The 23,250-nt window shown below is 37.2% G+C and overlaps 1 protein-coding gene across 1 annotated transcript; it reads left to right on the top strand.

The window, feature by feature from the left end:
• The first annotated feature begins 696 nt into the window (after positions 1-696).
• srp72 (signal recognition particle 72) lies at positions 697-22,051 on the top strand. Its single transcript, XM_084133101.1, has 18 exons — positions 697-824; positions 1,362-1,482; positions 3,683-3,806; positions 6,772-6,915; positions 9,634-9,745; positions 12,014-12,045; positions 12,214-12,338; positions 13,942-13,999; positions 14,102-14,233; positions 14,317-14,445; positions 15,376-15,448; positions 17,081-17,145; positions 17,864-17,959; positions 18,036-18,217; positions 19,391-19,528; positions 20,158-20,195; positions 20,417-20,576; positions 21,540-22,051. Exons 1-18 carry the CDS (start codon positions 725-727, stop codon positions 21,709-21,711), a joined length of 2,001 nt encoding a protein of 666 aa, XP_083989227.1. The 5' UTR covers positions 697-724; the 3' UTR covers positions 21,712-22,051.
• The last annotated feature ends 1,199 nt before the right edge of the window (positions 22,052-23,250 follow it).

Raw genomic sequence — 23,250 nt, 5'->3', positions numbered from 1 at the left:
GCTATGATTCATGTCCTAATGAAACACAAAAGTGCTTCCAGTAAGCTATTGTTAATTTCTGCAGCATGTGTTTATGGTTCTGTTTCTGCCCAAAAGTTATAAAAAGTTATTTTTCAAAACCTCAGATTGGGTTCCGTTCACAGAGATGAGAATAGAAGTTGTTTATTATGTCTTTTTTTGTGTGTAATGTATCAGGAAGTACGCAAACATAAACACTCGTCAGGTTGAAAAATGTGATAATGAGATGTTTTGAAGAATTGATAAGGATACTTCCTATTTCAGGGAGGACATAAATACATTTAGCCTAAGTACCAATTAGTGTAGTGTAGTCCTTAATAATTTAATAGTGTGATTATTATTTTGTAATAATGTTACATTTATCAATTCCACAGTATTCTGAAGTGCTACACATAAAACTGACTTTTGTAACAGCAATAATATACAAATTATTAATTACCATTCCACATTGCTGAAATCTTGCATAAAAATATCCTCAGAAATAACTTATACAAGGATGATCATGTAAAACAAAATCATAAAAATCTAAAACAAAAAGTAAAAAATTAAGAAGGTTTCCAAAATATTGTGAAAGTGTCATGTTTTGGGGACATTCCTTTCAAATCTAAATTTACGATTTAGATTGGGGACTTTTATTATGCCTTTGGGTTGTTGTTGGGGGACTTTTATTCTGCCCCGGTGTCTGGTTCCGCTCATATGGCAGAAGATGGCGAGCGGATCGGGGCCCGTTTCGGCTCTCTGGACCGAAGTCAACCGCTGTGGACAGAACGGAGACTTTACTAGAGCCCTTAAAGCTGTCAACAAAAGTAAAATAAAAACATATCATTCATATTTCTATCCAGCTTTTTCTCACTCTAGTTAAAAACACTGTTTAGCTCCATTTCTCCCGTAGCATGTGTCTAACCTGCAGTGCAGTAGAATCGCTAATGTCTGCTTTGTACACAAATTTCATATTTTATTAAGGCAAATGTGATGTTTCCTTTAATAATACAACTCACGAGAGGCTCTTATAGGGTGTCTTTATAGTCTTGAAGACTTTCTGGAGGTTTGAGGGGTCTGTGTTTAGTGATTACGTGTCATAAAGGGCTGGATTAAAATGTAAACATGCAGTCAAATATCTTCATTTTATGTTTGTTTAAAGATCTAAACTTATTAGATATATATATTATTTTTTTGTATTTGGGTTTACTGATTCTTACATTCTCTTTTTATATATATTTATATATTGTGTATGTATGTAACTTATGTGTATATATAATAATGTGTGTGTGTGTGTATATATATATATATATATATATAAATGTATGTATGCGTTTATTAATTCTTACATTCTCTTTTTGCAGTTCTTCATGAAAATAAGGATGATGTTACTGCACTACACTGTAAAATCGTCTGTCTGATCCAGAATGGAGGTTTTAAAGAAGCCCTGAATGTCATGAACACACACACCAGATCACTGCCCAGGTGAGATGGCCACCCACACTACTGCAGACCAATTTGTAGTATTTTAAACTAAAATTACGTATTTAATAAATTGATTGCATTAAAATTCTTTGCTTATTCCTTACCATTTTGTTTCTTTTAATCAAAAAAAGTAGTGGTTGGCAGATTAGCCCTAAAACATGCACACAGGGACCCTTCGAAAAGCCACTAGAAATAGTATTTTCTACAGGTTAGGTAACTTTGGCAGTTGATGTGGTAATCTTACTAATCACATCACATACTAATCAGGGATGATTGTATACAAATTGAGAGGTAGATCTTGATTAAGACCAGAACATTCACACAAGACCTTCTAAAGACAGCCTGGATCTGTTTGATAGAAAGTTATAATTCATTGGTCCTTGAAGGGAAATTTCCTGAGCGCATTTTTAAGTATGCATAATATACAGTATACACAATGCAATATAGTGGTCGACCGATACATAACCAAGGCAGATTTATGGTGTTTTTTAAATAGTGCCAATCACTGATAAGTTCTTCACTGACTTCCAAGCCAGTTTAATATTAATGCACTGCTGTCATTGAAGTGCACACATGCACAGATCATTCGCTATGTTTTCATTGAAGCACTCAGGCGCACGTCACTCGGTGATTGCTTTGCGCGCACAGGCTGTGTCCGAAATCGCCCCCTATACCCCCTAAATAGGGCACTCTTTTAGGGAACAGCCATCTGTATTCTGTAGTTGTGTCTGAAACCATAGTGGACGTTATCAACTGCACTTATTCAATCCCACAATGGACCGCAATAACGAGTGTACAACCGATGTACACCCAACGGCAAAAGAATACCCATAATGCACTGTGAGAGTTGCATGCCGAATGAATTCCATTTAGGAGCACAGAAACTTATCAACGCTGCCCCACTCCTTTTATTATTAAAATAGCTTTGCTGCTGAATCACTACATTATATTTCTCAGCAATGAAGGGGAAACGGAGCTGGCTTTGAAGTAATTAAACTCACAATTCAACATAATTCACACATGCATCTCTCTCTCTCTCTCTCTCTCTCTCTCTCTCTCTCTCTCTCAAATCCAAATAAATGCTATACTTCATTAATTCAAATAAATGTAATCTTACGCACTGCTTTATCTCTGTGTCTGATTCACAGCGGGCAGAATGCTAGATCTAACAAGTCGTAACTGACGAAAATAAGTGCCATTTTTTACCCTTCCGGACAAATATTGCACTGCAAAATCAATAACAGCTTTAACTTATCAATGCTGGCGAATGACCATGGCATAAGCGTGATAATCCCCGGCTATCTGTGCATTAAACCATTTGAATGCCTCCAGGCGTGCATTAAAATCAGTTAATACACAGCTAGCCGTGGATTATCCCTTACATATATATTGGTCAGTCGATTTTTTTGATATCTTAGAGAAGCTGTTCTTCCTCCTGAAGAGTATCATTTAAACCTGTGATTTTCAAATAAAACCCAAAGACCTTGATTGGCTGGTTCATATATGTTAGAATAGGATTCGTTCAGAGTACAATAGATATATAAAATATCATGAACATGTGGTAGATTTTTCCCTAAACCTAATTATCTGGGATCTGCAAATCGACACTTAATAAAAATAAATCTGGCGTCTTCCAATCGACACTTAATAATCTTTATACTCAAGCTCGTGCATCTTCAGTCGACAACTGGCCGAGTTTCTAACTAACTTGCTTCCCTAAACTAGCTTCCTGCGCAGGAATAAATCGACAAACAGACCTGCAAATGTCCTTTAAATGCTTTAATTACGGCCGGGAGAGTGTTCGAGCAGTTCTCAGAGAAACTCTCCCAAGAAGAATCAAGGCCGGAGGATGTTTTAATGATGACTTCATTTGTTAATCACAAGATTCTAACAGACTGTCTAGTTTCATTTCCAAACTATGTTATTTATACACACACACACACACACACACACGCACACTCAAAGTCACAAGTTTTCCATTGGTTTCATACAGTACATCCTGTTCAAATGTTAGATGTTAAATAAGGTTAGATGTTAGAAACATGGTTAGTTTAATATACAGTTTAAAATTTCTACGACAAACACTATTATAAACTATGCTTCTAAGAGTCTAAATTGACAGCAGAATTTGGTAGCGGTTTCAGCCGCATGTCGCCTCTGTTCTCAGTGTAATAAAAGCTTGTGTGATTTGTCTCTGTAGTGACTTGATCGGGTTTGAGAAGGCCTACTGCGAATACCGTCTGAACCGGGTTGAGAACGCTTTGAAAACTCTCCAGGGAATCCCAGAGCAAACGGACAAACTCAAAGAGCTCTACGGCCAAGTGGTGAGAATCGTGTGGTTTGTGTTTACTGTCAGATTTGTGCTGCCCAATTTCAGCGTTGACATGATTTTAGAAGAATTTTGAGTTTTAGGATTTACACTGCATGGTCCAAGTGACCCAATTCCGATTTTTTTCCTCCCATGTGGCACAGATCGGATATGACCCACGAACATGTAAGCAGGAAAAAAGTGCACGGATTCTGATATTCTCAGATCGGTTTCAGGCCTCATTCATATGTGGAAATAAACTGGATATGAATGGGATACGTGCATTTGTGCCTGCCTTATAAGCGGACAGATCGGATATTCCCCTGTCAATGCGAGTCGTACAGTCATTGAATAAAGTGAATTTTTGAAACATTTCACGGTACAGATACATCTATAACACATTAAAGGGGCATTCCACCCATTTGAACATTGTTTTTTATTGAAAGTGGGTCATATATGTAGTCGAAATGTAAAATAAATTTTGAATTTGGTGCCTTCGTGACCGAGGAAAGACAAAAAATAACTTCAGGACGCATTTGTATGAAAGACAACAACTCCCACAATGCACCACATTGCACAGCTCCGCAAGCCACTCCCACTAATCCAGAAAGCGCATATCTGCCTATAAGAGAAATCACTCTTCCGTCTACAAGGCTAGCTACCACCAGAGCTTGAAATTCATTTCACACAAAATGTCTAGTTAGTTGGCGAACTCATTAGTGCATTACTCCTCGTTTGTATTTCTTTCGAAAAGGTGAATTATTGCATGGTACCGGGATGTTCAGTCAGAACATATGCGGTGCGAAACTAGGATAGTTCACAACACAAACGTCCGTGTCCTCGTCTGATTCAGAGATTTCGTCCAGGAGAAATTGTCATTGTTGGAATTCTTTGCCGCAGACGGACTCTATCTCTGTGTTCGTAGTTGCATAGTGAGATCACCGGCGCCACCAGTCCGCCCTAACTCGAGCCAGTCCGGGCTCCTCGTCCACGAGGTCTTCTGCCTCGGCTGCTCTTCGCTATAATGCGGCTTGTAAAGGTAGCCACAAACACCTGATTCAAGCATCAGACTTCCGAAATCCTCTTCTTCTATATCATATTGAGTAGAGTACTCTCCTCCGCTATTGTCATAACTTTACATCTGTCTCCACAGCGCCTGTTAGCTTAGCTTCAAACAAGATGGAGGATATTGCTTTCAGTTTCAGAGAGTAAAGTCCCACCCACTGATCTGTGATAGGTCTGTAGCGTGAGCGGGTCCCGCCCCCTGGGAAAGATGAGGAACGAGTGTGTGTAGTCTCAACAGAAATCCCCCCCTCTTACACTTCCTCCGACAATGACGCAAAATGACGATTTTTGCGTCATTGTGGGAGGAAGTGTAAGAGGTAAATAACGGATTTCTCCCGTCTCAGGGGAAAATGAGAGAGTGTTGCACGACCATTCAATAGTATGACTGGGTTTCTAACAATGCAAAGCTTAGTGCAAATGGGTGGAGTGTCCCTTTAAACATCTCTAGTTGTCTAGCACAGTGGTTCCCAATTCCAGTCCTCGTGACCCACTGCTCTGCACATTTTGTATGTCTCTTATCTGACACACTCAGTTCAGTTCATGGAGTCTCTCCTAATGAGCTGATGATCTGGTTCAGGTGTGTTAAATAAGGGAGACATACAAAATGTGCAGAGCAGTGGGTCACGAGGACTGGAATTGGGAACCACTGGTCTAGCAGAGTATTAATTGCGTTCGTTTATGTTAAATAAGAGGCGATCTGGCACTGAAATGTAGACGTGTTTCCATTACCCTTCAAATTGCGAATTGAAAATACGCCCAATGGAAACACGTCAATTTTTCAAAACCTCCCTATTTATCGCAAAAAAGCTCCCCATTTTTACACTCGCATGAGGGGTTTTTTCAGGCAATTCGAAAAAGAAATATTTCGCAAAACTGCAATGGAAACAGTTTTTGCGCATTTACAGTCACCTGACGTAGATGACGCAGTGTGTTTGGACAGAATATGAGACAGAGCTCTTTATTAAGTTCATAAAAGACAGAATAATTACAGGAATAATGGATTCTAAACCTCAAAGAAAAGCCACAATCAAGACCTCGAAGCAGAAATGAGGGAGAAACACCCAGAAACTCCTCATATGTGCCGCTCACAGTATAATAAGGGTCTTTCCTTACCATTAATGATTGGATAACACACATACGCCTCCTTCGATTAGTAATAATGGCCAGTGCAGTGGCTGGGATATAGTACATAAACCTACCAACGTCCGTCGCCATGATTTTTGTGATGATTTATCGCGAGAGGAAAAAAAACAAACGTTTTAGTCGCATAACATCGGTTAATGGAAATGTTTCGCAATAGTTTTTTGTCGACATTTAGAAAAAATCACGAAAGTTTTGCGCAAATCTGTAATGGAAACGCGCCTTGAAATCATCCTGAGTGCTCGCTTCCACTGTTATCAGTGCACAGACGAGCACTTCAGTCCTGTTGTGGAGACTCTATTCGTTCCAGTGAAATGCACACAAACACGTCCCTGCTCTTCATATACAATCTCGGATGAACACATTTGGTTTTAATGAGGAAAAAAAACCTATACGAGGGCAGATTCGAACCCAGAACCTCTGACATGCGTATTAAAAGTTCTACCCCGAGGCTGTTAGTACACACTGACTTTAGTAGCGGATCTGTGTTACATAATCACTGTCTTGAAGAATTTGTACTATATAACGATTTTGATATAAGGATGAAACTATTGCATTAAAAATGTTCCACTCATGTACTATTGAAATTGATTTATTGATTTCATAATGTTATTTTTTTGTTCGTTTCGCCAAGTGTAGTATAAATGCAGATCTCAGAATAATGGTCACTTTTAAAAGATGTAAGCGGGTCGTCAAAAAAATTGGATATAGTCAAAGAAATTGGAATTGGGCATCAAAATGCCTGAGTTGATTTATGTGTGTGTGTGTGTGTGTAGCTGTACAGACTGGAGCGGTACGACGAGTGTGAGGCCGTCTATAAAGACCTGATCAGAAACTCTCAGGACGAGTATGAAGAGGAGAGGAAGACGAATCTGTCAGCTGTGGTGGCGGCACAGAGCACCTGGGAGAACACACTGCCGGTGAGAAACACATTCATGCCAAACAAATGTAATCTGGCATCTAACCTATGATATATCTCACTATGATTTGGTGATGGGTTTAATATGGGTATCATGTAACCCGGGTATTGGGCATATGAGCAGAATTAATAAAACTTAAAACTTAGAATTTATTTCAACTAGTGCCGTCAAATCAGTTAATCGCGATTAATCACATCTAACATAAAAGTTTATGATATATGTGTGTGTATTAGGGTTGGGAACCGAGAACCGGTTCTTATCCAGAACCGGTACTGTTTTTGAAAAAATACCGGAACCGTGTGAAATTCCTACGTTTCGGTTCCGAAAACGGTTCTGTTGGGCGAAGTGCTGGAAGCTTATCCTTTAATAGCGACGTCTCACCTCATATTAAAATAGTAATGAATGCACTGAAAAGCCCTCGCGCTACTCAAATACGTTTTGCGTCAGATATCAACGCATAGAGAGAGAGAGAGAGAATTAAAGACAGTAGAGCTGCACGATTAATCTTTAAAAGATCTCGATTCAAACACCCACGCGATCTTATTCCTAAATTACAAAAATCTCACCCCTGAACATTCTAATTTGTTTGCGCTTTCGTTTACCGAGAGACAGCAGTTGTCAATATGAAACAGCTTTACAATCACACAGATATTTCTGTTACAAATATTCAAATGATCACAGAAGTACTGAGATAAAAGTTTATAATTCGAGTATAAACACTGATGTCTACGGTAGCAACCAAAATATTGTAAATCACCTTTTGAAAGTCGCTGCCTTCAGATAACGAGTGTATAGATTACATCTGATGCTTCAAAACATTCATAAAGACGCAGTCCGTAACTTCTTTGTCTTCAGAATTTACAAAATGTATACAATGAGCGAGTGCATCATGAATGCCTTTTTTTTCAAACCGTGTTTTTGTCTTATCCTGAATTACTACGTTAAGCCTGCAATAAGCGTTTATACTCGGACTATACTTTAGACTGGCGGATCGCAGCCGCTGCGGAGTAGCCCAGTGCCTGCGTGACTCGCCATAGACATAAATAGAGAGAAGTAGCTCCGGCTACAATGTTCTTCCGCAAGACGCGTGCAGTTCTGTTTATTAACTGCTAGAGCGCTGATTTATCCACTAATGAAACAAGTAAAGTCTTTATGAATCAATCATTCAAAACGATTTTAAAAATAATCTGTTGTACACACATCTTACATGGATGTTCAAGCATATTCTACCCCTTCTGAGAGTATTCTACACTGCTGGAGATATAATAAGCTAGGAGAGATCCCAAATTATTCTAGAGAATGCAGACATTTTTATTTTCCTTCAGAAAAAATAATATTTTTTTTGCAAAAATTGCTTAAATAATATGTTGAATTTGTTGACATTACCAGTCTGTTAAACTCATTTGACAAGTATAAGAAATAAACACAAAAAGGATTGTGGATTTTTCCCTTACTACTATTTTTTATTAGTTGTTTTAATATTTTTTATTGAATGGGAACCGGAACCGGAATCGTTTGGCGGAACCGGAATCGGAACCGGAACCGGAAAATTTCTTACGATTCCCAACCCTAGTGTGTATATATATATATATATATATATTAGGGGTGTGCAAAGCAGCTGGTATTTGTATCTGTATTTGTTGAGGGGGGAAAAGTATTTGTATTTGTATTCGAGTAAAATTCAAAATAGGTGTAAAAATCAATTATTTTTTTTTGCGTTACACTTCTAATTTACGTTATAGTGTAAGTATTCTTTAATTATATCTATTATAATAATTATGGATATGTAATATGTTAAATATTTTTTTCAAAACTGCATTCATATTTAATTTTAAAAGGGCTTTTTAAACCTGCTAAGAGTTATCCAGCCAAGAATAAGCCTAGAACTGCTTTTCTGACGGACTGATATTAATTACATAATGACGGCTTTTTATTTCATTTCTCATCTCCATAAATATATCTAAAGCTAATGCAAGGGCTAGAAATCAATTAATTATTTGCTGATACTTCCTCGTCATCATGGAGAGCGCAGTTCGCACCGCTTTCTCCTTTCCACAAGCGCTTGCTCTCTCGTGGCGTCTGTCTTTGCTATGCAACCGTGAACATAGGCGCGCCTGGAAAAACGAGCGCGCCGCTCTCTTCTATTATAAGCGCGCTTGCCGCGCGCCTACATTTGAAGTCTGCACGCGCAAAAAAACGCGCTATGTGAACGGCCCCTTATGACAACGTGACATTAGCCTAATCCAAAATATTTCCATATGTGTCTCTTTCCTCCTTTCTTATCAACAAGTGGATTTACAGCCACATCAGCAGCGCCTCCGGTCGCCATGTCTCATGAGGAAACGCAGCTTTTTGATATAAAGTTTTTCTTGTTCCCGAATACAAATATTTATATATGTATATGTATATATATAGATATAGATATATAGATATATATATATATAGATATATATATATATATATATATAGATATATATATAGATATATATATAGATATATATATATATATATATATATATATATATATATATATATATATATATATATATATATATATATATAGATATAGATATATCTGTATGTATATGTGTGTTAAATTCATTTTCTTTTTTTTATGAAAAATTCTGAATACAAAAATTCTGATGATTATGATCATCTGTGGAAATGTGTTGATTTTCTTTAAGTGGTCACATGATGCATCTTTGACGTGTTTTTCAGGAGGATCTGGGTTTACCGGAGAGCTCATACGAGCTGTGCTACAACGCTGCCTGTTGCCTGATTGGTCAAGGCCAGCTCAACCAGGCCATGCAGAAACTGCAGAAGGCTGAAGGTCAGAGGTCATGCCTTTATTTTAGGGTTTTATTCAAAGGGAGAGATTACATTCATCACACACACATCCTATCAGGACCAATAAAAAACATTCTAATTGTTATGGAAGCAATTACGCCACAGCCATGTCAATGCAATTTTGTATCAAAACAATCGGAAGCGAAAAAATATATATATTTTTTTAGGCTGATACCGATTATTGGCCGCTACATCAGTGCATCCCTATAGAAAACACTTATTTTAAAGTGTAATAATATTTCACAGTATTACTGTATTTTTAGTAGGGATCCCCCGAATCCAGATTTTTGGGGTTCGGCCGAATACCGAATCCACTGGTTAAGATTCTGCCGAATCTGAAACCGAATACCAAATCCTACTCCCATCCTCAGTCCATTAACACAGTAAACACATTAATGAAGTGAACAACGTCCACAGCAGTGCATTTTTCATTTTATTTTATTTTAACTGTAAAAAAAAAAGAATAGGCAACATTATGCCAGGATGACAAGTGGGAAAAACTATTTTTACAATTACATTTCAAGATCCAATCAATATCCAAAATATTAGCCTTTTAGATTTATAATCCCATAAAGTAGGCAACCCCCAAGTACAAACCAAAACCTTTCAATAAAAGTGCAACAATGCAAAGATTTTTAAATCAGAATATGTTTGGTGACTGAGATTAATGTTATTGAACATTAGGTGTAGGGCTAGCAAAGCTGGTAATGGTCGTCTGGTTAACACACGTTTTTAGCCTTCCTTTGCCGTTCCTGAAGTTGCTGCATTTCGGCTGCTGTGTGTAGATTCCTTCATGCACAACTCGTATTCTTTCGGATGTTTCATGCGCAAACAGAGGCGATGTTGTGTATTGTTTAGGGTCCTTGCCACCACGAGACAAATCGGTATTGCAAATTGAACATTTAGCTCGACTTGAATCGCCTTCTTATGACTGAAAGTACTGCCAAACAACACCTTTTCTGCTCACGAGATCCATTTTCACTTTCTCACAGCCGACCGCACTCGAGCGGTCCTCCTACACTACTGTTCAAAAGTTTGGGGTCAGTAATGGCGCTTTTCCACTGCATCTAAAGCTTTTGTAACATTAAACACTACCGTTCAAAAGTTTGGGGTCAGTAAGAATTTTTATTTTATTTTTGGGGAAAGAAATTAAATAAATCAATACTTTTATTCATCAAGGATGAGTTAAACTGATCAAAAGTTACAGTAAAGACATTTATAATGTTAGAAAATATTCTATTTTAAATAAATGCTGTTCTTTTGAACTTTCTATTCATCAAAGAATTTTGAAAAAAATTTGTACACAACAGTTTTCAACATTGATAATAATGAATGTTTCTTGAGCATCAAATCATCATATTAGAATGATTTCTGAAGGATCATGTGACACTGAAGACTGGAGTAATGATGCTGAAAATTCAGCTTTGATCACAGGAATAAATTACAGTTTAAAATATATTCACATAGAAAAGTCATTTTAAATTGTCATAATATTTCACAATATTACTGTTTTTTTATTATTGTTTTTTATCAAATAAATGCAGCCTTGGTGAGCAGAAGAGACTTCTTTTAAAAACATTAAAAAAATCTTACTGACCCCAAACTTTTGAATGGTAGTGTATGTAAACACCTTCCTGTAATCAACGGCGGTGTGACGTCGACCAAGCCTGGGGTTCGGTTCGGTGGAAGGTTTGGCAGAAACCGAACCCCATCAAAAAGCGCAATATTCAGCCGAATCCGAAGCTGAATCCTGGATTTAGTGCATCCCTAATTTTTAGTCATATAAATGTGCATAAATAGTCAATGGAACTCGGCATCTTGTTTGAGCCCAGATCTCCGATCCTCCACAGGTTGTAGGGGGTCTCTGGCATGTATGTTTTTAATCAACTGGCCTGAACTGCTGGGAAATCATGTTGTGCAATCCTAACCAGGCTGCTTATTTACTGTCAGAACAGCCTCCAGCTTTACGGCTTTTGGTTTGGCTCATAAAACCTGTAGGTGGTAAAACACTTCCTTTGTGTTTGTGTCAAACTGTTGTTTGTGTCAATGAAAGAGCCGATTAGTGTATGTAATATTCAGTAAATCTCGGGCCACTAATACTGCGCCAACCTTTACAAAATTAGTTCATGCGAGCCGCCTACACAGTTTCACTTTGAGTCCCTGTGACTCTCAAGAATAACGTGAGCTGGCTGAGAAAAACTTGAATGAGTCAGTTAGTTTTGTGTTTTATGCATTTTTTTTGTTTTCCCAGAGTTGTGCAGGATGTCTTTGGCTGAGGACTCGGTGAGTAATTCTTCCATATTTGTATTCTGATGTAACACTTAGCAACACTTATGCACATTCAGTAGTGGATTTTGCTAGCGTAAGCATCATATGCTCGCACTTAGGATTTGGGATTTTAACCAAGGCCTCTAATATTTGTCATTAGTTGTGATTTATTGTGTGTTTTAGGATGTGACGGAAGAGGATGTGGATGCTGAACTGGCCATCATTCACTCTCAGATGGCTTATGTGATGCAGCTACAGGGAAGAACCGAAGACGCCCTTCAACTCTACAATCAAGTCATTAAACTCAAGTGTGTTGCATACTGCACATTTACTATACTCATAACCCAACATATGTCTTAAGAAAACAGCAAATAAATGCATGCTCATGTGATAAGATATGCATAGAAAAAACTCCCAGAAGAAATGAAAGGTGCAGAAAATATTGATATTTTTAAATATAATTAGGGATGCACGATATATCGGTATTGGTACCAATATATGATAGCAACCACCCAGAATACCCCTAGCAACACCATATCAACCACCCAGAAAACCCTAGCAACCGCCTAGCAACCACCCAGAATACACTAGTAACCACCTAGCAACCACCCAGAACACCTTAGCAACCCACTAGAAACACCCTAGCAACCGTGCCGAATTTTACCACTGCAAGCACCACTCACATTTTCTTCAGGAAATGTACATTCTAGTTTTTAATGCTATCGTTATCGACCAGATAAGAAAATTTGCCCGATATCTTAAAGCCGATAAATAATGTATAATTTCCTTCAGCTGAGACACTTCAGATGCGCACTGTTCAACATGATGGTTTTGAATTGCTTGAAAGTCCGTCATACAGGCTACATATATTTAATAAAATATATAGGCTACATATAAATGATGCTGTTGTACAAATATCCGATTAATCTCATATATAAAGCGTGTCGTTGAGGTTCATTCAGCTCTTCAGCACGCGCAGTTTAAAAAGCAATGCTGTTATCTAAAACAGTAATTTTAATTTTAGATTTAGATAAAAATGATCTAAAATTAGATAAATTATGCATTTATAATATTTAGCACTCGTATCATTTTCATCAACAATGTGGTTTAATTAAAATAATTGAATTATTGTCTGTTCCATTTTATTATCCATGGCACATGCATTTTGATTCTTTATACTCGGGTAATGCTGTCCAATTATTTGTTTGCATTATTAAGGCGTTATTTTATTTATTTGTAAGTCAATATAATTTTTTTTTTTGAAAGAAAGAAAGAAAGAAAGTTGCCCATAGGAGTGTAAAATTAATTTAAAACTTCAAACTAGGTTCAAACTAGGCTACTGTACTATAGATAGTTGATGTGCTTGGGTCATGGCTTTTAATGGTGAGACTTTTGATTTGGTAATCAGGCTCTCAATATTTTTTATAAAAATGTATTAAGATTTATCAGCCAATATATTGGTTATCGGCTTCAAAAATAAATAATTATCGGTTATCATATCGGCTAAACATGATTTAAAAGCCTCCTGTTTAGTCTGGCATCCATGTAGTGTCTTATAAGTCAAGTCAAGTATATTTGTATAGCGCTTTTCACAATACAGATTGTATCAAAGCAGCTTCACAGTATTAAATTAAAATAATACAACAAGGTTTGTTTCTAGTGGAATTTATTGATTGATAAAATTAAATTAAATATCCCCAAAATATCCCCAACTGAGCAAGCCAAAGGCTTATAACTCTAGTATTTGTTTATTTACATCATTATCATTTATTTCTATTTCATATCTTCATTTATAATACTCGTATTTTGTGTCAAATGCTCGTAAAGCACTTTGAATTGGACTGGATTTGTTTGAAAGTTGCAGTAGAAGTTTTGATTAAGACTCACATCAGAGTTTCTCTTTGCGTTCAGGCCGACTGATGTGGGTCTGCTGGCTGTGACTGCGAACAACATCATCACCATTAACAAGGTAACAAATATAAAACCCAAGCTCTTCCTTCCTTCTTGAAGAGCTGATTGTGTCAGTCTTGTTTGTAACCAGTGTTTTTATCTATGCTCTTTGAACCTCCAGGACCAAAACGTGTTTGACTCCAAGAAGAAGGTGAAACTGACCAATGCTGAGGGTGTCGAGCACAAACTGGCCAGAAAACAGTTGCAGGCGATTGAGATCAACAAAGCCCTGTTGGCCATGTACACTAACCAGGTGACCACTCAGTTTGTACTGCGCAGTATGCTTTAATCCTGACGGATGTGACCCGTTTTGACCTCTCCGTTGTCTCCCAACAGGCCGATCAGTGCAATAAGCTGTCGGCTAGTCTGCAGGCCCAGAATCCCAGTCACCCCAGACCGGTTCTGATCCAGGTGGCCCAGCTCTGCCGAGAAAAACAGCACAGCAAAGCCATCGAGCTCCTGCAGGTACGTCCCCTCCTGACTCTTCATTTCTGCAACTTTAGCCCTATTTGGACGGGATTAACTTTACCAGGGTAGATGGAGTAATGTAATTTTACCACAGGACGTCTGTAATATTAAAGGCCAATTCGCACGGGATAAGAGATCTCAGTAAACTAGCAGAAGTGGGAGAGTAACTCGATTTGCGCATCGCCGTCACTCCTGTCGTCATGTGTGTGTTACGCTGCTTCCTGATATCACGTGCGCAAACACACAAAACCTATATTTATATATATAAAACAGTTCTGTCCGGTCGAACGATGTATTAATGAACTTCAGATTGGATTGTGTTGGTAATAGACACTTGCCTAACGCTAAAAGATGTTTCGTGCCTCTAACAAGTGCTGTCGATCTTCTCTCTGATCTGATGGTGTGTGTGAAACACTCGAGTTTTGACACAGACTCGTTCCAGCGTCTAGAACGCAACTGATGCTTTTTCAAGCGTCTCCACACTTGAAAAACCGTGGAAAACTACTTTTAAACAGGAAATATTTACGTACATATTTACAGCGGGTCTATTCGCACGGGATTAGTGTCACCTGAGGTCATTTTTCCGGACCTTTTTACTGAAGGTAAAAGTCGCTGTAATCTTTACTGACATTGTCCGTCATGATCACTGAGATGCACATTCAGACGGGACTAAAATCACTGAGAAGATCTGCTAATTATTACTCTACCCCTCCTCTCCATGTTACACTAATCCCATCCGAATAGGGCTTTAGACATTCACCTCTGATAACAGACACTCTAAATTGTAATATGGACTCGTGCACTTTCTGTAAAGCTGCTTCGAAATGATGTGTATTGTGAAAAGCGCTGTACAAATAAATGTGAATTGAATTGAATTGAATTCCAGCTCTCAGTGGCGTTCTGTAACCATTTCTGTCTCTCCTGCAGAGGTTTTCAGATCAGCACCCTGAGAGCGCTTCTGGGATCAAACTCACCATGGCACAACTCTACGTTACCCAAGGTACGTTCACACACACACACACACACACACACACACACACACACACACACACACACGCTGCCTTAGTGCTCAATTCTGATTTATTGCTCGTTGTTGTTTTAAATGTGGCCAGTATTAGGGATGCACGATATATCAGACAGCCACCATATCGGTATCGGCCGATATATGTTCATTTTTAATGTTATTGTTATTGGCCCAATAAGAAAATTTGGCTGATATATTAAAGCTGATAAATAATGGATTAGCTGAGACACAGCTGGATTAGCTTTCAGCTGAGACACTTCAGATGTGCACTGTTCACAATGATGGTTTTAAATGGCTTGAAATATGATTGGAATCACTTCAAAATAGGAAAATACAGGTGTGCAAAATGTGCAAGTCTGTCATATAAGCTACATAAAATTATAATGAGAACATTATAATTGTGTGTTTGGGACATGGCTTTTAATGGTGAGACTTGTGTTTTTGTAATCAGGCTCTCAAAAATTATATAAAAATTTGGATTTAGATTTATCAGCCAATATATCGGATATCGGCTTTCAAATATAAAGAATTATTGGTATCGGCCAAAATGTTCATATCGGTGCATCCCGAGCCAATGTCAGATTCCAGGGCGAACAGATCATGGTCCTGAAATGACCCGCATGCGCAAAAGAACGATACAAATACATCACGCAGCAAGTGATTTTGCGTTTATTTATAGTTTTATTATAATTATCTATTATTATTATAACCTATTACAAATTCATACGCAGGCAATATAAAAAACAAAGACGAGGATGCGAAAAAAAGAGCAGAGTTGTTTAACATTTATGATGCGAGCCCTCACGAGCTGTCACTGTAATACTTATGACACATCACTGTCCTTCCACTGACTAGCTTTCGCAACGGTCTTGATAACGTCGGGGATGTAAAATCTGTGAAGTGACTCCCATGAGCACAGAAGTGTGACGAATGCTCTAAAGTGACGTAAAAGTTGCATGAATCCCGATATGACTGTTCAGTCTGAGGACGCATTGCAAAATATCGGACCACAAAACCATAAATCATCCGAATGCAGAATAAATAAGCTTTCCATTGCTGTATGGTTTGTTAGGATAGGACAATATTTGGTCGAGATACGACTATTGAAAATCTGGAATCTGAGGGTGCAAAAAAATCGAAAAAATCTCCTTTAAAGTTGTTCATTTATGTTGGCGATTGTGCAGCATTCACTCACAAAAATACATGTTTTATATATTTACAGTAGGAAATTTACAAAATATCTTCATGGAACATGATCTTTACTTAATATCCTAATGATTTTTGGCATAAAAGAAAAATCGATAATTTTGACCCATACAATGTATTGTTGGCTATTGCCACAGATAAACCCGTGCGACTCGAGACTGGTTTTGTGGTCCAGGATCACATATGGAAGTGACCAAAATCGGAATTGAAAAGGTCAGATTCCATGTGGTTTGTGCCGTTCACACTGTCATGACAAAAACAGATCTGAGTCACATATGAGCAAAAAAAAAAAATGTTTTTGGCCCACATTTTCCTGTAGTCTGAATGTAGCTTTACAGAGAGCAGACTGAACCTAGAAGAGTCTTTGAAGTGTAATTTATGTGTCACATATGTCTTCAACAGGTCATGTGACTAAAGCCTGTGATATCCTGAAGTCCATAGAAGAATTTAAATACAAACCAGGAATGGTGAGATTTCATTTGCTTTTGATTAGTTAGTCGTGATTTAATTTGATTTAATTTAATTTCATTTCATTTCATTTCATTTCATTTCATTTCATTTCTATGAATTTGCAAAAAGTTTTTTTAAATTTTATTTAAAAATATAATATAATTAATGTTTTACTGATGTCATTTAATGTCCTTTAAGTTTTATTGATGAATTTGCTAAAAGTTATAAAATATATTTGCTTAAAAAATTTGCTGTATAAATCCTGTGTATATACAACTATATAAATCTCAAAATGAAAATTCAGTACTTGAATGTTGAAGGACATCAATAAAACTTTAATATTGTTTTTGTTTCTTAAGAGAAACCGAATGTTAACATTGATATATATTTTTATATATATATATATATATATATATATATATATATATATATATATATATATATATATATATATATATATATATATAATCAAACACATATATTTACACATTTATTAAACATACACTATATAGAGATATAAACTCACAATTGCGAGAAATAAACTTTTTTTGTTTAAATAAACAAGTTTATATCTCGCAATTCTGACTTTATATCTCGCAATTACTACTTTATATCATGCAATTCTGAGAAAAAAAGTCAGAATTATGAGATAAAAAGTCGCAATTACCTTTTTTATTTTTGACTCTGTGGTGGAAACAAGCTTCCATAGTTTTGTTCTGTGTGTTTTTTAAACAGATTTCTGCTCTGGTCACGATGTACACGCATGAAGAAGACATTGACAGCGCAATCGACACATTCAGTCAAGCGATCCAGTATTACCAGAAAGAGCAGGTAAAGGCGAGCGCTGGCGGCTCAACGAGTCTGTATTCGCTCAGCACTGCATGATTGTGTTGTTCCCCTCTCTCAGACGGGGTCTGCCATCCACCTCTCTCTGGTGCGGGAGGCTGCGAACTACAAGCTGAAGTACGGGCGTAAGAAAGAGGCCACCAGTGATCTGGAGCAGCTGTGGAAGCAGAACACTAATGACATCCGTACGCTCGCCCAGCTCATCTCTGCATACTCGCTCGTGGATCAGGACAAGGCCAAAGCGTATCCTCTGATATCACTCGAGTCTCATGTCATTCTGATAGACATACAAGCCACTTTCAGGGATGTGATTCTTCCCGATTAATCCGGAATTCCGGTTATTTCGGCCTAAAATCCTGACGCACGTAAATCATGCAGATCAGTAATAAATAAAGGATAATCGGGTACTTGTTATAAAATTAAAATTTTAATTCTAAGTGATTTTAATGCGATTTTAAACCATTCAAGAGCGAGACGACTCGCGCAGTGTTTTCTGTAGCACACACATCCAAAGCTCGCTCACTAAAAACATGATTTTAATGTGATTTTAAACCGTTCAAGAGCGAGACGACTCGCGCAGTGTTTTCTGACAGCAGTTTCTATAATAACACTAATCAAACGAAAAAGAAAATTCACTCGTTCTTGACTGATAACTTTTGTAACTATATTTGTAATGTATTTTATTTATAAAGAGCAGTGTTATTTTTTTTCATTTGATTAGTTTCTGAACCTGAAAATCTTAAAAATCACTGTTTATTTATTATTGTTTAGAGACTGGGTTGAGAGACTGTTAAAGGGTTAGTTCACCCAACGTTTAACTCTGGTTGCATTCGCTAGGGAAGGGTCTAAAACGGCTTCTTTTCACTCGCACAATCACATCCCTGACTTTTGCTTTGGAAAATGATCTGCTAAATGACATAAATGTGACCCTGGATCACGTCACCAGTCTCGAGTCGCACGGGTATATCTGTGGCAATAGCCAACAATACATTGTATGGGTCAAAATTATCGATTTTTCTTTTATGCCAAAAATCATTAGGATATTAAGTAAAGATCATGTTCCATGAAGATATTTTGTAAATTTCCTACCGTAAATATATAAAACATGTATTTTTGTGAGTGAATGCAGCACAATCGCCAACATAAATGAACAACTTTAAAGGCGATTTTCTCAATGTTTCGATTTTTTTGCACCCTCAGATTCCAGATTTACAATAGTCGTATCTCGGCCAAATATTGTCCTATCCTAACAAACCACACATCAATGGAACGCTTATTTATTCAGCTTTCAGATGATGTATAAATCTCAATTTCAGAAAATTGACCCATGTGACTAGTTTTGTGGTCCAGGGACATAAATGTTGTATGTTCTTGCACTATTTTCTTGTGTTTTCCTGAGCGCTTGATTGTATTCAGTCTGAGTAAGCATCTTCCTTCTCCGGAAACCATGTCCTTTAACGTGGACGTGGATGAACTGGAGAACTCGCACGGAGCCACGTATATCAGGAAGAAAGCTGCTAAAGTCGTGGGCGAGAGCCAGCCTAAAGAACAGGGGTAACAACACAACCAATCACTAGTCTTTCGGAAGATATACACTGAAACCAAAAATTATTCAGACACCAGATATCATTTTTTATATGTTTTACTAGTGTGTGCAGGACAGTAGAGCATTTATGTAAGTGAGGAGAGCAAAATAAAGTAAACTGTGACATATTATACCCAATAATTCTTCATACAGAGACTATCAGTAACATTTGACACCAAAAATGATTCAGTCACTTTGAGCTGATCATGTTTTGCTGAAGTGTGTTTTCTTTAATTGCTAATGCTCTTTTTACACACAGACTGAACAGAATGAAGCATTGCTTGGTCATTGGTTGAGCTAAACTGGTATTATCTAATTGTGTAGTTAAATTTAACAGCTGACAGATATTCATCATAATTCATGTGTGAGACAGTCTAACAGAAGGACGGACAAAACCAGTCAAATATCAACTGATTCAAACTCGTATTTTATCACCATTTTCTAAACTAAAGCGAATAAACTGTGATAATGTGAGAGATGTTGAAGGATAAATGTTGGTTTGACTGTATCTGCATGCTTGTGTCCTTAATCCTCTACATGAAATCCCTTCACGTCATCTTTAGCACTGTTTAACATGTTGATGATGGCTTTGTTTCAGTCCGGAGGATGTTAAAAAGAAGAAGAAAAAGAAGAAAGGTATGTTTGCTGCTGATGTCTTCTTTTATTTTACCAGGAAATAATCCCATTGAGATTCAGAATCTCTTTTTTAGTACTCAAATAGTCCTTTATCCTGATTTTAATCTGTTATTGTCGGGAAATAGTCAAATTTTAGCTGATTAGCTGATTGCAGTGTCAGTTCTCTGTCTTCTTTTATCAGCTCGAGAAGTGGTTGAGTTGGTAATCAGTTTTCTGTTCAGGTAAACTGCCGAAGAACTACGAGCCGAACTCGAGCCCTGACCCGGAGCGCTGGCTGCCGATGCGAGAGCGCTCGTATTATCGAGGAAAGAAGAAGGGCAAGAAGAAGGAGCAGGTCGGCCGCGGCACACAGGGAACGACCTCCGGAGCTTCTGCCGAGCTGTGAGTCTCCGTTCACACGTCCAGCTCAGTTCACATTCATTTGCATAGCGCTGTTCACAATACACAGCGTCCACATTACAGTTTAGAGAACGATCTGTACAAAATCAGTTTACATGTCAAATCAGTTCAGTTCCTCTTTAATGAAGTTATTTCACTTAAGGACTTAAGTAAGATTATGCCTGAAAAGGTTTTTGATTTTTTTTTACATTACTTTAAAAAAAAAACGTATAATATGACTTTTTGTGTTTGTTTGCTTGGTTTTATTGTACTTGTATGATATTTGTATTTTTGTGAAATAGCCTTAGATGCTGACATGGCATTAAATATATCTATCTATCTATCTGACCATCTTGTCCATCCATCCATCCATCCGTCTGACCATCTTGTTCATCTATCTATCTATCTATCTATCTATCTATCTATCTATCTATCTATCTGACCATCTGTTCATCCATCCGCCTATCTATCCATCCGTCCGTCCATCCATCTATCTATAATTTATTTGTATAGCGCTTTTCACAATGCACATCATTTCAAAGCAGCTTTACAGAAAATGCATATAAGAATATAAGTTACGCATTTCAGAAATGTACATGTATAAAATCAGTTTACATGTCAAATTCAATTCAATTCCTCTTTTAATGAAGTTATTTCGCTCAAGGATTTATTTAGTAAGATTATGCCTGAAAAGGTTTTGGATTATTTTATTTTTTATCATATGTTACTTTTTTGTTTGTATGTTTTCTTGGTTTTATTGTATTTATATGATATTTGTATTTTTGAAATTGAGTTTTTGCCATGAAAATAGCCTTAGATGACTTATAATATATATTTATTACCTTATAATAACTTTTCTGCATGTATACAGTACCAGTGCAATTCACAGACTTTCCCTTTCTTCAGTTTCACTGAATGCACCGGAAGCATCAGTCACAGTGTTGTGTGTGTGTGTGTGTGTTTCAGTGACGCCAGTAAGACCGCCAGCAGTCCGCCGACCTCTCCTCGACCCGGCTCAGGATCCGGCAGCGTCTCGAGCAACGCGGTCCCTCCACGACAACAGAAACCCACTGCGCCCGCAGCCGCTCGAAAGAAGGCCCCGCAGAAGAAGAAGAAAGGAGGGAAGGGAGGATGGTAGAGAGAGAGAGAGACGAAAAACTTAGTCCCGCTCCGTTTGTTTGTTTAATAATGAAGATGCCGCGCACTCCTGAGGCCTGGAGGATGAAATGTTTTACTCATTAAATCGTGAAGGACGAAGGAATGTGATTTGAGCGACTATGTCGTGTATGTCGTTTTTCAATGCATTTTTTTAACCATCCAATTCACTCTGTACATGCATAACTATCCATGTTTAAGAGTATTTATGGCATTTTTCATTCTTTTTTTTTTTTTTTTCTGAACCTGGATGATGTTTCTGTTCATCTTTTGTCCTTTGCTTGATACATGAATGCTTAATAAAGCAACTTTGTGTCACAATAGAGGCTGTTTATGCAAAGTTGAGATTTATTTTTTAAATGTGCTCAACACTAATAATTTTAAACCATCCTCAGTCATAGATCATGAAACTAATCTCCAGTGTTATGTCTTAATAAAGAGATTTCTGGGAAGAAAAAAATGTTTTTCTATTTTCTATTTAAACCCCTTAAAGATCTGTTGCCATAATTGCAAACACAATTGTGCACCAAGTAAAATTGTTTAACTATAAATTCCAAAGGTTGGGATTTCTAAAACTCTAAATAAGTCGGCTTATCCTGTACTCACAAATAATTATGATTGTCTATCATGAGAAATGAAGCGATCATAACATCGTGTATAGTGGTGATGCAGCATTAAATGGAGAAACTCTAATGGCTTTTGCATAAATAAACACTGTAACGTTTTAAAACGGTAGATTTATTACTTGCAGAAATTGTTTCATGCTAACTAGTCCTAAATGCTTATGATCTATGTCTAAAGACCAAGCAGAAATAAATAAATACAAATGCTTGGATTTTTCTAGTGAGCAACAGAGATTTAATACGTTATTTAATTGCGTCTTATTTAATACGTTAACACCTTAAAGCCAGGTATTTTACTAGTAAGTTTACAATTATGTATATGGGAGCCAAAAATATTAATTAAATAAATAATACATTAAATTATACAATATATACACCATTTTTCACAGTCACTGTCGCTGTCTTACAGTTTTTTCCAGTTGCTAACACACTAAAATGACACTCTGAGAGGGAAACCTCGAAAGTCTAAACACATTTTCTGCTTTACACACATTTTGCAATTCAAAATGGCACTTTTGAACACGGTTCTCTGCATAACACACAACAATCTGACAGAAAGTCACATGTTTGCCATTTCAAAACACTGCCATTCAAAATGACACTCCATGATCTGATTGGCAGATACATGTGTCACCTGACCAAACACCTCAACGCTTCATTGTTAACGCTTCAATCTTTTTCAGTTTACTGTTTTTTATGAGCATATTTTAGTTCAGTCCAATGTAAATATTTCTGCTGTGCATATGTTGCACTGACTTGTTTGGTGAAAAATAAAAAATAGCATGTTTCAACAGCATGTGTTATGGCAAAGCATAAAGATGAGAGTGCTTTTCATTACGCCCAACAGTGTGTAGTTGGTTAGACAAAAATCTGCTAATATGAATGAAGTGTGCGCCATT

Source organism: Abramis brama (genome assembly GCF_963993115.1).
Source record: "Abramis brama genome assembly, chromosome: 13".
Lineage (NCBI taxonomy): Eukaryota > Metazoa > Chordata > Actinopteri > Cypriniformes > Leuciscidae > Abramis > Abramis brama.
Note: the sequence above shows the minus strand (reverse complement) of the source record. Positions and strands in the feature narration are given on the sequence as shown.

Coding starts and splice junctions, on each gene's coding strand:
- srp72 (XM_084133101.1), top strand. CDS start 725: ATGGCGAGCGGATCGGGGCCCGTTTCGGCTCTCTGGACCGAAGTCAAC. Junction 825..1,361: donor CCTTAAAGCTGTCAACAAAA/GTAAAATAAAAA, acceptor CTCTTTTTGCAG/TTCTTCATGAAAATAAGGAT. Junction 17,146..17,863: donor TTAAATACAAACCAGGAATG/GTGAGATTTCAT, acceptor TTTTTTAAACAG/ATTTCTGCTCTGGTCACGAT.